Below are 14,805 nucleotides of genomic sequence, written 5' to 3' on the forward strand. Positions count from 1 at the left end.
TGTGGATGTCATCATCATTCATATTGACAGGACAATACTTTTTTTCTGTTATCGTTATAGTTATCGCTCCTAAGACCACACACATCCCAGACCCACATGCCATGGGTGCAGGATCCAGTACTCAGATGTCCAAAGAGAATAAGGAATGGTGTGCACACACCAGGTAGTCCTATTGTTTTGTGATGTATCAAGCCCTCCTCTTTTTTAAGTCTGAGGAAGAATTGCACAGCTCGGAGGGTCACATACCAATAACATTTGGAATGGGAGCTACCTGGTGTGCGGACCATCTTTTATTCCTTTTTTCTTTTTGGATACTTTGCGTGAGGAATTAAAGACTATACAGTAGGGGGCGCTGTGGCGCAGCAGGCTACAGCGTCCGTACCATTTACGGGTCCGAGTGCCCAAGGGGACCCAGGTTCGAATCCGGCCTGCGGTCATATCCCAATCCCACCCCATCTCTCTCTCCCGCTTATTTCCTGTCTACCTCTTCACTGTCCTATAATAATAAAGGCAAAAAGGCCAAAAAAAATACTTAAAAAAAAAAGACTATACAGTAGTCCACAGTGAATACTATGATGTCAACCTGATTCGGAAAGCCTGACTTTGATTAACTTTTAACATTTCTGAAATGATGTTTAGATCTGAACATTATGTAAACACTAGTATGGATGCGGATAGATTGGTCCTGAGCGAACCTGAGGATGCTTTCTACGAAATGTGTTGTTCGCTCTGAATAAAAAGTGAGTAGAAAGTCAACAGTGTGCGGTAGAGCGATCCTTTTTATTACTAGTATGGATAGGTATGGACATCTGTGGCTCTCAGAGACAAAGTCCTGTCCAGAGAGAACTATTGTACTGTAGCCATATGGTTTCCAGGCCACTGGTTCTGCAGCTAACACTCAGTATATCAGTATATCAAAATTACACGCTGAGCTGGTTTGAATAGAAGCATCTGCTATATTAATAAATGTTTATTTTAAGAGTGTCAACATTTCAGTGCTTAATACCCACTTAATGACCTCTCCATCTTTTCAAGTATCAGCCACCTGCACCAGTTGCTTAGGCGGTTGGCAGGATGCTGGTGGCTTGGTACACACAGTGCGGTGTTATCATCATCCGCTAATTACTCTCCGGCACCTGTTCGCGTTATCTCCTCTTACTGGAAATGCCTCTTTTTACACATAAGGACAACAGTATCAGGCATCCATCTGGAGTTATGCAATCAATGTACACAATCGAAAGGAGACTGTTTTGCAAATGAACACACACTGACTTGCAAATTAAAATGAGACACATTGGTTTGCAAAGAGCTCAGATTAGGATTTGTTGTTTATTTATTTTCTTCTTTCGTTGTTTATTTCACAAGTTTACGCCACTATTTTTTCCATGTTGACAGGGATTAATATCACGAACCAAGGACTTTGGGGAAGCTTATGAGTCCATTCGGAAGAAGCTGGCCTTCATTAACGACCAGTGCCTGGCTTCACACAAACTCCAGCCTGACATTCTGGCCAAGAAGAGCCAATGTGACCAGTTGAGGGTAAGACCAACTGGAAAAACTCCGCTTTCATTAGACTCGCAGATAGCCAGAATCGTGTAGATATAACATGCTGTAGTTAAAAGTTTAAAAAGATTGTCATGGTGTCTTGTCCAATTTTAATGTCACTTTTGAATTTGCAGAGGCTTTTCGCCCTCAAAATCTCAATAGATTGGATTTTAGGGGTCTCTGTGATTTTTTCCCCCCCTTATGTACATGAACAAAGCAGGTACGTTTTTTTCTAAAGTGTTCCCCAAATGGGGAAAGGGCTAGCAAGGATTACGTGCGACTCAACCTCTCAGGCGAAGTGTCTGGCAGGTTTTTAATGAGGAAATTTAACCTTGCTGGGGCTTTTACGTGCAGGTCCTCAAGAGGGACTTGGAGGATTGTGAGGCTCACATCACTGCGCTGGAGACGCTGGTGTCATCCAGTCCCACCAACAGAGCCAAGTTTGAGTGCCTCTTCGCTGACTGGAATATAGTCTACAAAACCGTCCGGGTAACTAGTCATTTGTGGGTGCTAAACAGAAGACAATCATGGCCTCCTCATGTTGTGTTGATTTTGGCAATGAAGAGATTAGTAAACCAGATGTTAAAATTCTGTGAATTTCTTTGCATATTTGTGATTTTTTGTGTGTGTGTGTGTGTGTGTGTGTGTGTGTGTGTGCTCCAGGTGAGGGTGAACGAGTGTGAGCAGAACATCTCGGAGCACGAGGTCTTCCACGAGAGCCTGTTGAGCGTGGAGAAGTGGCTGATGATCATGCGCCAGAAGCTGGAGTCGTTCCGCAGCTCCGGCGGCGAGTGGAGCGTGCAGAACCGGCAGCACGAGGCAGAGGTACGGCTCGGCTCGGCTCCGCGCGCTTCCTCCTTCTTCTCCTCCTCCTCCTCCTACTCCTACTCCACAAATTCCCAGCAGGCTAGCCGCCGTTTGTCTTGACACATCAAAGGCCATTGAACTTATTCTTTTTGACTCAGTTCAATTCTGTGTCGGCCCTGTCTTTGACACATCAAAGGCAGATCATAGCAGTAGTTTCAATTCAGCGAGTTTATTTTTCAGCCTGCCCACTGTATATTTCATATCACATCACATTTAAACATTGGCGTAGACAGCTTCTAAACATTGTAACTTATGTGAGTGGATTTGACTGCATTGAGAGTCGAGTGGTTGAGTTGAATATTTCATTGTTCATACCCTGTGCGGCCTGCAGAGGGCACTGGGGGAGTTTCCGGAGAAGGAGCAGCAGCTTCGGCAGACGGAGTACCAGGGGCAGAACGTGTTGGCCAAGACCTCTGAGGATGGCAAAGTTCACATCATCCGTGACCTGAAGCGCCTGCGGGAGTCCTGGAAGGCCCTGCAATCCCTTAGCCTCCACCTCCACAGGTCAGAAGGGATTCATACCAGAGAAGGGTGGGGACGTCTTTGTGTGTGGGAGTGTTTGGACACATAATACCTTACAAGGGCAGTGTTGGGTAAATATGTTGTTGAGCCAAAACTGTCAGGTAAATTGCAACAAGGATTAATATTGTTGACACAAATGTACATACTTCTTTTTTGTGCAGAGTTTTTGTGTCTGCAGTGTCTTTTAACAAATTAATTGGAATGGGAATTTGATAGTTCCATTTAACTAATTTAATTTAATAACAACAAAGTTGCTCTAAAGTCAGACTGATCCACTCTGAATGAACTAAGGTTGTTTACTTGCTGGTGGCTAGTTGTGCACTGCACTGCAGAGGAAGGTGCTGTAGGAGTTATTTTGCATGCTGAGGCTTGTTTCTCTATGTGCTCCTAAACAATCAGGGGGGTCATTAGTTCCTATTATATAGAAGTGGCAACTAATGATAAATATGCTTCCTAGCCAAACTATTTGAATCAAACAATGTGCTTTGTCTGCATGTGTAGAGTTGTTCATGACCGTATGTTTATAGATTTCCTCGTTTGTGGTGAGTTCTGTTAACTGAAGATTCTTCTTCTTGCAGGCTTCTGAATAACCAAGAGTCACAGGTCAAAGGTCAGCCTAGAGAGACGGCAGGAGGGGACAGAGGTCAAGGCTCAGGTGGTCAGCCGGGAGCCGAGGGCGCGGCCGAGATCTCCAGAGGTCCTCGTCGGCGTCTGTGGGAGCACGAGGGCTCGGGAGACGCGCACGGAGACGGCCTGGAGATGGACGAAGAGCTGGCCGCTCTCTCGGGCCTCGCGGCGCTGGACACGAGCGTCAGGAGAGGAGGAGGAGGAGCGGGCCAGCCGAACCTGTTGCCCAGCAACGGCAGGGGTCAGAGTGCGGACGAGGCGGACTCGTGCGAGCGCTCGGGAGGGGAGCTGGGGTCAAGCGCGGCGGGGAGACCTGCCCAGCGAGGGGGCGCGATGGTCTGCGGAGACCCCAGGGCCAGCAGGCGGACGGGCCAGTGGGTGGAGGAGCACGCCTCCTCCTCAGGAGTGGACGTCGGGGCCCTGGAAGACGCCGACGGCGATGGCGACGGCTACAGCCCGGCCCTCAGCCTGAGCGGACAACGCCGCCGCCGACGCAGCGGGGAGCAGAGCGGCCTGGACGTCTTGACCGCTCCGCTAGACGGCCCCAGGACCCGGGGCGCGAGGAGAGACGGCAGCGGCGCCAGCAGAGACACATCCGGCCGAGACTCGGGCGCGTCAGCAACTCCCACTAAGGTACAGTTGGAGCGAGATCAGACCAGACCGCAGGGGTAGGGTGGAGGAGGTGGAGGTGGAGGAGGTGCAGGGGTAGGGTGGAGGAGGTGGAGGTGGAGGAGGTGCAGGGGTAGGGTGGAGGAGGTGGAGGTGGAGGTGGAGGAGGTGGAGGTGGAGTAATACATCTGAGAGGGTTGGGCACACGTGAAGGGAATGTGTTTCAGAGTTGTGGGATCTGTTGAGTTGGGGGCGCATTGAGTTTATGTCTTGGAGTAGTGCAGTCTGTTGGGGTGAGTGCTCTCCAATGCTCTTTCATGCCTTCATGCGTTGCCTTGCCTTGCCTTGCCTTGCCGTGCCTTGCGTTTGGAATGACGCGTCTCACTCACTCTCTCTCTCTCTCTCTCCCTCTCACTCTCTCTCTCCCTCTCTCTCTCTCTCTCTCTCTCTCTCTCTCTCTCTCTCTCTCTCTCCCTCTCTCTCTCTCTCTCTCTCTCTCTCTCCCTCCCTCTCTCTCTCTCTCCCTCTCTCCCTCTCTCCCTCCCTCTCTCTCTCTCTCTCTCTCCCGCGGGCGGTTTCCACGCAGGGGGGCCGGGGTCCTGCTGACTCGGGGGAGCGGCGGCACCAGTTTGACATCTGGCTTCAGAGGGAGAGTGACAAGCTCTCGGGGATCCTCACCAGCCACAGAGCCGTCAGCGCCAAAGAGCTCAAGATCAGAGAGAATACGCTTAAGGTGGGCACTCACACATGCGCACACACACACGTACACACACACACACACACACACACACACACACACACACACACACTCACACACACACACGTAGAGCGGGCGGCTCTAAAGCTCGCCGATCTCATCATCAAAGTTCCAGACGCTGAGAACGGAACTGCGCGTCAGGTGTGCGTGAAGTCACTCACTGTTGTACTGTATGTAAGAGCCGCTGTCATTGTGAAATGGCTCAGGTGTGTGTCATCTAAAGAGGTGACGGCGGGGGTACACCGTTTTCTGAATAATAATCTGTGTGTATGCACAGGTCTGTGTTGGTTACTGCTCAGTTGATTGTTTTACTCTGTAGTGAAACTCCAGCTCCTAATGACGTTTTCGAGGGCTGAAAGTTTTTTTATCTCGGGCTTTTGAGGGAGCGAAAAAAAAAACCCGGCAGATCAAACCCTGGCGAACTCGGCCTCCTGCCAAGCGGTGAGAATAGACGTTGGCAGCCGAGCGCTCGGATCAGCCAGGCTGGCGCGCGCGTTTACAACGATCGGTGTTAAAAAGGCGCCCGCTTCGGGTCTCCAGTGAGAACTCCCATCCGACGTGATGAAAGAGCTGCTGCGCTGCCTTTCAAGTCTGCTGTAGATGGAGGAGCGCAGTGAAAAGATTGAGATACAAGCATATACACATACACAGAAACATTCACACACACAGACACAGACACACACAAACACAAACACACACACAAACACACAAACACACATATACTCATACATGCACAGAAACATTCACACACACAAACATTCACACATACAAACATTGACACACACACTCACACAATGAAAAACACACACAATCAAAAACACACAAACACATACACACACTCACTCTCTCTCTCACACACACACACACACACACACACACACACACACACACACACAATCAAAAACACACACAGTCACTGTAGGAGCCATTTGTTCCTTTGCTTGTTTAGGACCCCTGCTGGCCAAAATATGTTTAGTCGTGGCCTTGGCCATAACTGGTCAACGGCACAGAAAGAGTTAATGAACGCACCTGCGCCAATAGACCTCTGAAGTTCGCCTACAAAAAAGCTGCCATCTTTGAGATTCGGTATCTGGCGATTTTTCCTATGGGAAAATAACATGGGGATTTTGAATTATCGCACCTGTTAAACTCACGCGGGCACGACATAGTCTTAAATAAAGACGTTTTCCTGAACACACTTTTGTCCTCTGCCTTCTTGTGCATACTGTGATCTCCGGTACGTGAAGTCGGCACACTTTGATTTTTGCTACCCCAGAGCTAACTGGCTAACTAACTTAATGGCAAGTTGCATGGCAAGTTGCATTGCAAGTTAGCTCTGGGGTAGCGAAAATCAAAGTCTGCCGCTTTCGCATACCGGAGATCACAGATTCCTCTCGAAGGCAGAGGACAAAAGTGTGTTCAGGAAAACACCTGAATTTCCGATTTTGTCATCCCCGCGAGAGTTTAACAGGTGTGATAATTCCAAATCCCCATGTTAATTTCCCATAGGAAAAATCGTCAGATACCGTAACTCCTTATATGGGCAAAGATGGTAGCTTTTTTGTAGGCGAACTTCAGAGGTCTATTATGGAAGCGCGCGCCTAGGTGCAAGACAAAAGGTGCTTGGGTTTTGAATGCTTAGGAAGTGGAAGTTTGGAGACGCCAGCAGGCATAAGGTTTTTCAATATATTCTCTCTTGATCGTTTGATTACTCTCTTTGTTTCATCGAATGTCGGTTATATTATTTGCTACTACCGTTTTGTTTTACTAAGTTTAGTTTCACGGACGTATAAGACGTTTATGATTTATGTTTGTAATAAACGAGCAAAGTATTGAAACCACCTGAACGGCGTCAAAGAAGTGCTTAAAAGAAGACACTACAACGTTGAAAAACCTGCCTAAAGTTGGAAACCCCGTCAGAAAGTCGAGAAAACGGCCTAAAGTAAGAGACATCTCCTGCTAATTGGAAGAGCACCTGCAGTTTGGAAGCGTCGCAATAGTATTGTGCTACTGCGCTGGAAATTGCCGTGGGTACCTGGAAAGTTGGAAGCTACGTTTGCCGGGAGCTTGTGGATTATAGCTGTCGGGAGTTGTGGATTTACTGGGCTTGCCTGTGGATTTATTGACTTGTTTATTGAACTCCGTGGTTCGTGAGTATAAGACTGATCTGGTGAGCGGGCCGCCGTGCTCGCATTTAAAGATGAGCCGCCGCGCTCACTTTACAAACTGAACAGGCCGGGGTGGTAGTTTGACTTTGCCTACTGCGCTGAATTGAACTTTAACTATAAGATAACAATGAACTTTTGTGTTTAAAGTTTTTGAGTTAAAGTTTGCAACATGTCTCAAGAAGAGACCGAAGATCAGGATATCTCAGATGAACGAGAACTGTTTAGGTTAATTGCATCACGCAGAGGGAAGCTTGGTGTTCTAACTCGTAAACGTAACGAAATCAACAGACTTATCGAATCCGGCCAAGACAAAGACACTGTTGACAAAGAAATTAAGGCATTTGAATGGTTTTTCCTTGAGTTTAATAACTTGCATGCATCAGTGCAGCGACTGTTAAAAGAGGACTATGAAAGAGAGGCCGATCGCACAGACTGGTACGAACCAAAATATCAGTTTTACAATGACTTTTTGAATGGCGTTATAAAATGGGTTCAGAGCGAACCGCGTATTAGAATGGAGGAAGGGAATGACGAGGAGTGGGGTGCCACCAATAGTAAACCCCAAGATATCGCATCTCAAATAGCTCCCATCGAAGAACAGCATGACGTTGCCTCCGTTATTAAACCGCAAGATAGCGCATCTCAAATAGCTCACAACGTTACGCGTAGCTGTAAAGCGACAAGCGCTCTCAGTCGCGCGTCACGGACCTCTAGCGCTCGTTTAAAAGCAGAAGCTGATTGTGCGGCTGCAAGGACAAAGGCGCAAGCACTGAGTGACAAAATCGACCTTGACGTGGAAGAGGCTACTCTTATGGCAAAATTTAAAGCACGTAAAGAACAACTCGCTGTAGACTATGAACTGGCTGTTGCAGAGGCTAAACTTAAAGTTTATAGGGAAGCTGAGGAACATCTCTCGTTGTCTGGATTACACCGATTTGGCACGCCAACAGAATATAATGTTCCTGCCACTGTAAAAAGATCTGTAAAACTCAAACGAGTACAAACTCCTCAAACCCCAACTGTGCGACAAAAGGCAAATACTAGTGGTCAGATAGCCAATCAAGACACTTCAGTTATCACAATTGCCAATGACCCAAATGTTACAGACGTGTTGAAAAGGCACACTGAAATAACTACATTGTTAGTAAAGCAACAAGCACTTGCTCTACTGCCTGAGAGAGAAATTCCCATATTTGACGGTGACCCACTTCAATATAGGACATTCATAAAGGCATTCGAACAGTTTGTTGAAAAGAAGACTGACAGTATGGATGACAGACTTTATTATCTACAGCAATACACAAAGGACCAACCCAGAAGTCTCGTCAGTAGCTTCATGCATATGGATCCAACTGTTGCATACAAACAAGCTAAAGAACAGCTGGAATATAACTTTGGAAATAGCTACAAAATAGCCTCAGCCTACATGAATAAAGCCTTAAACTGGCCAACCATTAAGCCAGAAGATGGCAATGACTTGCGGTCGTATGCGCTCTTTCTGCGTAGCTGCTACAACACTATGCAAGACATTACTGGACTGAAAGAGCTTGAGAATTCCACCAACCTAAGACTCATTGTGTCAAAACTGCCGTATAGGCTGCGGGATAGATGGCGAGCAAATGTGTGCAACATGCAAGATAAAAATGACCACAGAGCAACATTTAAAGACTTGCTAGAATTCATTGAGAGACAATCTAGGACAATGCTTGATCCAGTCTTTGGCGATATCCATAATCCTACAGAAACCAAAGTAGTGTCGAAATCTAAGCTACAAAAAACAGCAAAGCCTAGTGGGAGGCCTAGCTTCGCCACAACAGTTGCTCAGGTGTCCGCACCTAAAAGGAATGAATCGCAGTCTGGATACAAACAGAAACCATCCGCCGATGACAGATCTTGCTTATTCTGTCATAAGAACCACACAATTGAATATTGTGAAACGTTTAAGACAAAACCCAATGGAGAGAAGATCGAATTTCTAAAAATAAATGGGATGTGTTTTGGTTGCCTAACAAAGGGACATATAGGCAAAACCTGCAAAAATAGAATGCAATGTGAGACATGTTCTTTGCTGCATCCGACGATCCTGCACATTCCTACTGGAAAGGAAAAAGACAAAGTTAAAGGTGACGTTCAAGCTGGAAGCAGAAGTCTGAGTAACGCTATGGTGTCTGTGAATGATGGTGACCAAATGAGGGCCGGTCCATCAGCCCAATGTACTCTTTCTATTGTGCCAGTGAAAGTGAAGATCTCAACCTCAGATAAAGTCATAACCACCCATGCATTTTTAGATCCTGGTAGCTCGGCTACATTTTGCACAGACTCACTGAAGAGAAAGCTGAACATCTCAGGTAAAAACATCACCATCCTGTTGTGCACAATGGGACAAGAGAAAAGGGTTCACAGCAGTGTAGTCTCAGGCCTAGAAGTGAGCAATATGGAAGGACTGCAATACCATAAGCTCCCAGAGGTCTATACACAAGCAAACTTACCAGTTTCGAAACACCACATACCAACACAAGAATCTGTAAAGAAATGGAAATACTTACATGAAGTGAAGATTCCACATTTGGATGCCGATATTGAGTTGTTAATAGGCACTAATGCTGCAAAGCTTATGGAGCCTTGGGAGGTAGTAAACAGTAGAGGTAATGGGCCATATGCTGTCAGAACTCCTCTAGGATGGGTCGTGAATGGACTCATGCAAGAAACAACTCATCAAGGGCAAGGAAGTCACTCGTGTATCATAGCCAACCGCATATCTATAAGAGATGTGAATGACTTGTTGATAAAGCAATATCACCAAGATTTCCCAGAACTGGCAGCTGATGAGAGATCCGAGATGTCAATTGAAGACAAACAGTTTATGTCTATAATGGAAACATCAAAGGAACTAAGAAATGGGCATTATTACTTGCCTTTACCATTCAAAGAGAATGAGGTAACAATGCCAAACAACTATGAACAGGCTCATCAGCGTGTTATATCCCTGAAGAGAAAGTTTGAAAGAAATGAACAGTACCACCTGGAATACACAGCCTTCTTGGAGGGAATGTTCAAAAGGGGTCATGCAGAGGTGGTCCCATCCAGTGAACTGGAGACCCCAAGTGGAAAGGTGTGGTACATTCCACACCATGGAGTGCATCACCCGAAGAAGGGCTCCCTGAGGGTCGTGTTTGACTGTTCAGCATCTTTCCGGGGAACATCCTTGAATAACAAGCTGATCCAAGGTCCAAACCTCACCAGTAACCTGGTAGGCGTCCTGTTGCGCTTTCGACAAGACCAAATTGCCCTTATGGCAGACATAGAAAGCATGTTTCACCAGGTGAGAGTAATGGAGAGACATGTGGACTTTCTGCGTTTTCTATGGTGGCCAAACGGTGACCTGAGCCAACCACTAAAGGAACACAGAATGACCGTACATCTGTTCGGAGCATCGTCTTCGCCCAGCTGTGCATCCTTCGCACTCAGACAAAGTGCTGAAGATTTCAAGCATCTCTTTCTGCCCGAAACAGTGGACACCATCAAGTCTAACTTCTATGTAGATGATTGCCTAAAATCTGTTCCTACAGAAGCTGACGCTGTGAAATTATGCAAGGAACTTGAAACAGCTTGCTCAATGGGAGGCTTTAGATTGCATAAATGGATCAGTAACAGCAGAGCAGTCCTGATGTCCATTCCTCAAGCAGATAGAGCAAAAGAGGTCAAAGATTTGAACTTGGATTCAAGTGAACTTCCAACAGAGAGAACACTTGGCATACAGTGGCAAATTCAAAGAGATAAACTTACCTTCTCAGTAAGCCTGAAAAATCAGCCATTCACAAGAAGAGGAATACTTTCCGTGATATCTTCAGTGTATGACCCTCTTGGATTCATCTGTCCATTCATTCTCACTGCCAAAAACATTCTGCAGGATCTTTGTAAACATAACCATGCCTGGGACAAAGAATTGCCAGATCTCTACATCCAGTCATGGCAAGAATGGATGGCAGGACTAAGCACTATTGGAGAGCTCAGCGTTGATCGGTGCCTCAAGCCTAAGAACTTTGGTGCAATAACATCTGCCCAGCTTCATCACTTTAGTGATGCTTCGGAATGTGGCTATGGCTCCGTCACATACCTTCGTCTCACTAATGCAAGACATGAAGTACACATCTCATTCATGATGGGAAAATCACGAGTGGCACCATTGAAACAAACCACCATGCCAAGGATGGAACTCACTGCAGCAGTCCTCGCAGTTCGCATGGATGGATTGATCAAAGCAGAGTCACAAATTCAACTGGGAAGATCCATATTCTGGACTGATAGTACATCAACTTTAAAGTACATTCAAAATGAGAACAAAAGGTTCAAAACATTCGTAGCCAATCGCGTAAACACAATCAGAGAGATGACAAAGGTCAAACAATGGAGATACATTAACACGAAACTGAATCCAGCAGACTGTGCGTCTCGTGGTCTTAAGGCATGCACACTTCTGAACACAAGCTCTTGGCTCAACGGCCCAGAATTCCTCAAAAGCCTTGAATCCGAATGGCCCAAGTCTGGTCTTGCGTCTCAGATACATGAAGATGATGTGGAAGTGAAAAGGAACGTCCTCATCATGAACGTCGTTGTGAAAGATGACAATCCTACCCGTGCATTCATTCACCATCACTCAAAGTGGAACAAACTCACAAGAGCAGTTGCATGGCTACTTAAGCTGAAAGACTTGCTCTTGAACCTAAGTCAAAAAAGAAAGGAGATACTTACCAATCTTACCGTGAAGAACTCCGCAATCGAGAAAGACCTGTTGGAAAGAAAGATGAAAACAGTGAAAAAATGCATGAATGTACACCTTACATTGAATGACATCAAAAGATCAGAAAATGCAATCATACGCTTCACCCAAATGGATGCGTTTCCTGATGAAATCGAGGCTCTGCAAAGGGAAAAGGCTCACGTAAGTCGTCAAAGCCACATTCGTAAGCTTGATCCAATTCTGCAAGATGGACTTCTTCATACAGGAGGAAGGTTGAGCAGAATGGCCATGCCCGAGTCTCAGAAACACCCTGTTATTCTCCCAAAGAACCACCATGTGTCCAAATTGTTGTTACAACACATTCATGAACACCTAGGCCACTCTGGAAGGAACCACATGTTGGCCAAACTAAGGCAGCAATACTGGATACCAGCAGCAAACTCTCTGGCCCGAAAGATTCGATCGGAGTGTGTATTCTGCAGAAGACTACATTCACACTTAGGAGAACAAAAGATGGCTGACCTGCCAAAGGAAAGAGTGACTCCTGATTCACCACCATTTACATACGTTGGAGCTGATTATTTCGGCCCAATTATAGTGAAAAGAGGACGCACTGAAGTAAAGAGATATGGCGTTATTTTCACATGCCTTACAACCAGAGCAATTCACTTAGAAATAGCCAACTCCCTTGACACTGACTCATGCATAAATGCAATCCGCAGGTTCGTAAGCAGAAGAGGTCAGGTACAGCAAATAAGATCAGACAACGGAACCAATCTGACTTCTGCCGATCGTGAACTTAAGAACGCTGTAAAAGAGTGGAACAAAAGTTACACCCTACAAGTCGCTCTACAGCAAAAAGGCATAGAATGGCTTTATAACCCACCTGCTGCCTCACACTATGGAGGAATTTGGGAAAGGCTAATTAAACAGGTCAAACAAACACTTCTAGCTTTAACTAAAGACCAAACACTGGATGATGAATCCCTTCACACCTTCTTCTGTGAAGTGGAAGCCATCATCAATAGTCGTCCACTCACTACCATCTCAGACAGTCCTAATGACCTTGAACCCTTAACGCCCAACCATCTTTTACTCCTCAAAACGCAACCCACACTGCCTCCTGGTTTGTTTCAGAAATCTGACACTTACAGTAGACGTAGATGGAAACAAATACAATACTTGGCAGACATATTCTGGAAACGATGGGTTAGGGAATATCTTCCAACCTTACAAGAAAGACAGAAATGGTTTAAACAGAAGCGAAACTATATGTGTGGTGATGTTGTGTTAATTGCAGACCCTATTGCCCCTAGGGCATCTTGGATGTTGGGAAGGGTTATTGACACGAAAAAAGATTCAAAGGGGATGGTACGTAGTTTGACTCTGAAAACAAAGACAAATGTTCTAGAAAGACCAATTACAAAGGTTTGTTTGTTATTGGAGAATGACATGTGAATATGAATGAATGAATGTGAATGTGTATTTTGAATACTTACCTTGTATGGACTAACATGTACACTGATAGTTCCAGTCTCCACATGCGCACATGGACTATGGACTCTATAAATCTACGGATTTATTCGTACACACATGCGCGTATACATACATATACAAATACAGAACATACACCAAGAGAAATGGACTCTTCAGTTACACCATGCCTCTTATGGCATATGGACTACTGTGTTACAAACACTTCACAAGAATGACTCTTATTAATGAGCTCTTGAAAAACATTATTTCAATGGACATTTGAAAATGATTTTCTTGTTTGAACTTTCAAAAAAAAAGGAGAATGGAACTGTGTAAAAAGAATGTGACATTTTATTGTTTGATATGTATAATGCGATAACGATTTTTTATTTGTATGGCTCCGTGTTTTTGTTTGTTGTTATTGTACCTTTGCCCGGTACCAATAAGAGGGCCGGTGTGTAGGAGCCATTTGTTCCTTTGCTTGTTTAGGACCCCTGCTGGCCAAAATATGTTTAGTCGTGGCCTTGGCCATAACTGGTCAACGGCACAGAAAGAGTTAATGAACGCACCTGCGCCAATTATGGAAGCGCGCGCCTAGGTGCAAGACAAAAGGTGCTTGGGTTTTGAATGCTTAGGAAGTGGAAGTTTGGAGACGCCAGCAGGCATAAGGTTTTTCAATATATTCTCTCTTGATCGTTTGATTACTCTCTTTGTTTCATCGAATGTCGGTTATATTATTTGCTACTACCGTTTTGTTTTACTAAGTTTAGTTTCACGGACGTATAAGACGTTTATGATTTATGTTTGTAATAAACGAGCAAAGTATTGAAACCACCTGAACGGCGTCAAAGAAGTGCTTAAAAGAAGACACTACAGTCACACTCAAACTCACACTCAAACTCGGCAGTCGTGCCAACAAGCATTTGTTTTTCTAAACTGTAACCTATTTTCCCCTCCCAAAACTTTCTGCCTCGCACAGTGTGTTCATTACGGCTTTGGCTGACTAACTGACTGCCTGACACAGCCCACTTGTTTATGCTCCTCTGTGTTGCTTTTATGTTCAATAAACATCACGTCAGAAACACATCTGAGCGAGACTACCACCAGACATTGTTAGTGCAGCTTGAAGAAACAGCTTTTGATTGCACGGTGGCAAAACTAAGATCCATATATAGACATGTTCTCTTTTTGCTGCTTTTGCCCGTCTGTCTGAGCTACCCTCCAGCTTTGTTTATGTTTTGTTTTGTTGCTTTTTTTAAAAACCCTCCCCATCAGGCCTTGCGGTCTCGTGTCCCCTGGGGCCAGGGTCAGTTCCAGCAGCTGCTGGACTCTCGGGCCGGGTCGGGGGCCGGGTCGGGGGCCGGCGGCGGGCCGGAGGTGGAGGAGGACGTGGAGCTGGAGGACCTGCGGTACCGCTGGATGCTCCACAAGTCCAAGCTGAAGGACGTGGGCGAGCTGAGGGAGCGTCTCCGAGTGGCGGTGAGTCCAGCTGC

General features: G+C 45.8%; 1 protein-coding gene across 2 annotated transcripts in view; it reads left to right on the plus strand.

The window, feature by feature from the left end:
* Window positions 1-14,805, plus strand: part of syne3 (spectrin repeat containing, nuclear envelope family member 3) — a 39,191-nt gene that overhangs the window by 16,298 nt on the left and 8,088 nt on the right. Inside the window, exons 10-16 of one of the 2 annotated variants that reach the window (XM_062522768.1) lie at window positions 1,396-1,539; window positions 1,900-2,034; window positions 2,209-2,370; window positions 2,744-2,916; window positions 3,513-4,194; window positions 4,757-4,903; window positions 14,588-14,791. In XM_062522768.1, coding sequence (XP_062378752.1) covers window positions 1,396-1,539; window positions 1,900-2,034; window positions 2,209-2,370; window positions 2,744-2,916; window positions 3,513-4,194; window positions 4,757-4,903; window positions 14,588-14,791 — 1,647 coding nt within the window. The remainder of the gene's footprint in view (window positions 1-1,395; window positions 1,540-1,899; window positions 2,035-2,208; window positions 2,371-2,743; window positions 2,917-3,512; window positions 4,195-4,756; window positions 4,904-14,587; window positions 14,792-14,805) is intronic. The other variant, XM_062522769.1, reaches the window with a different exon arrangement.

Source organism: Sardina pilchardus, chromosome 20 (genome assembly GCF_963854185.1).
Source record: "Sardina pilchardus chromosome 20, fSarPil1.1, whole genome shotgun sequence".
NCBI classification, from domain to species: Eukaryota; Metazoa; Chordata; class Actinopteri; order Clupeiformes; family Clupeidae; genus Sardina; species Sardina pilchardus.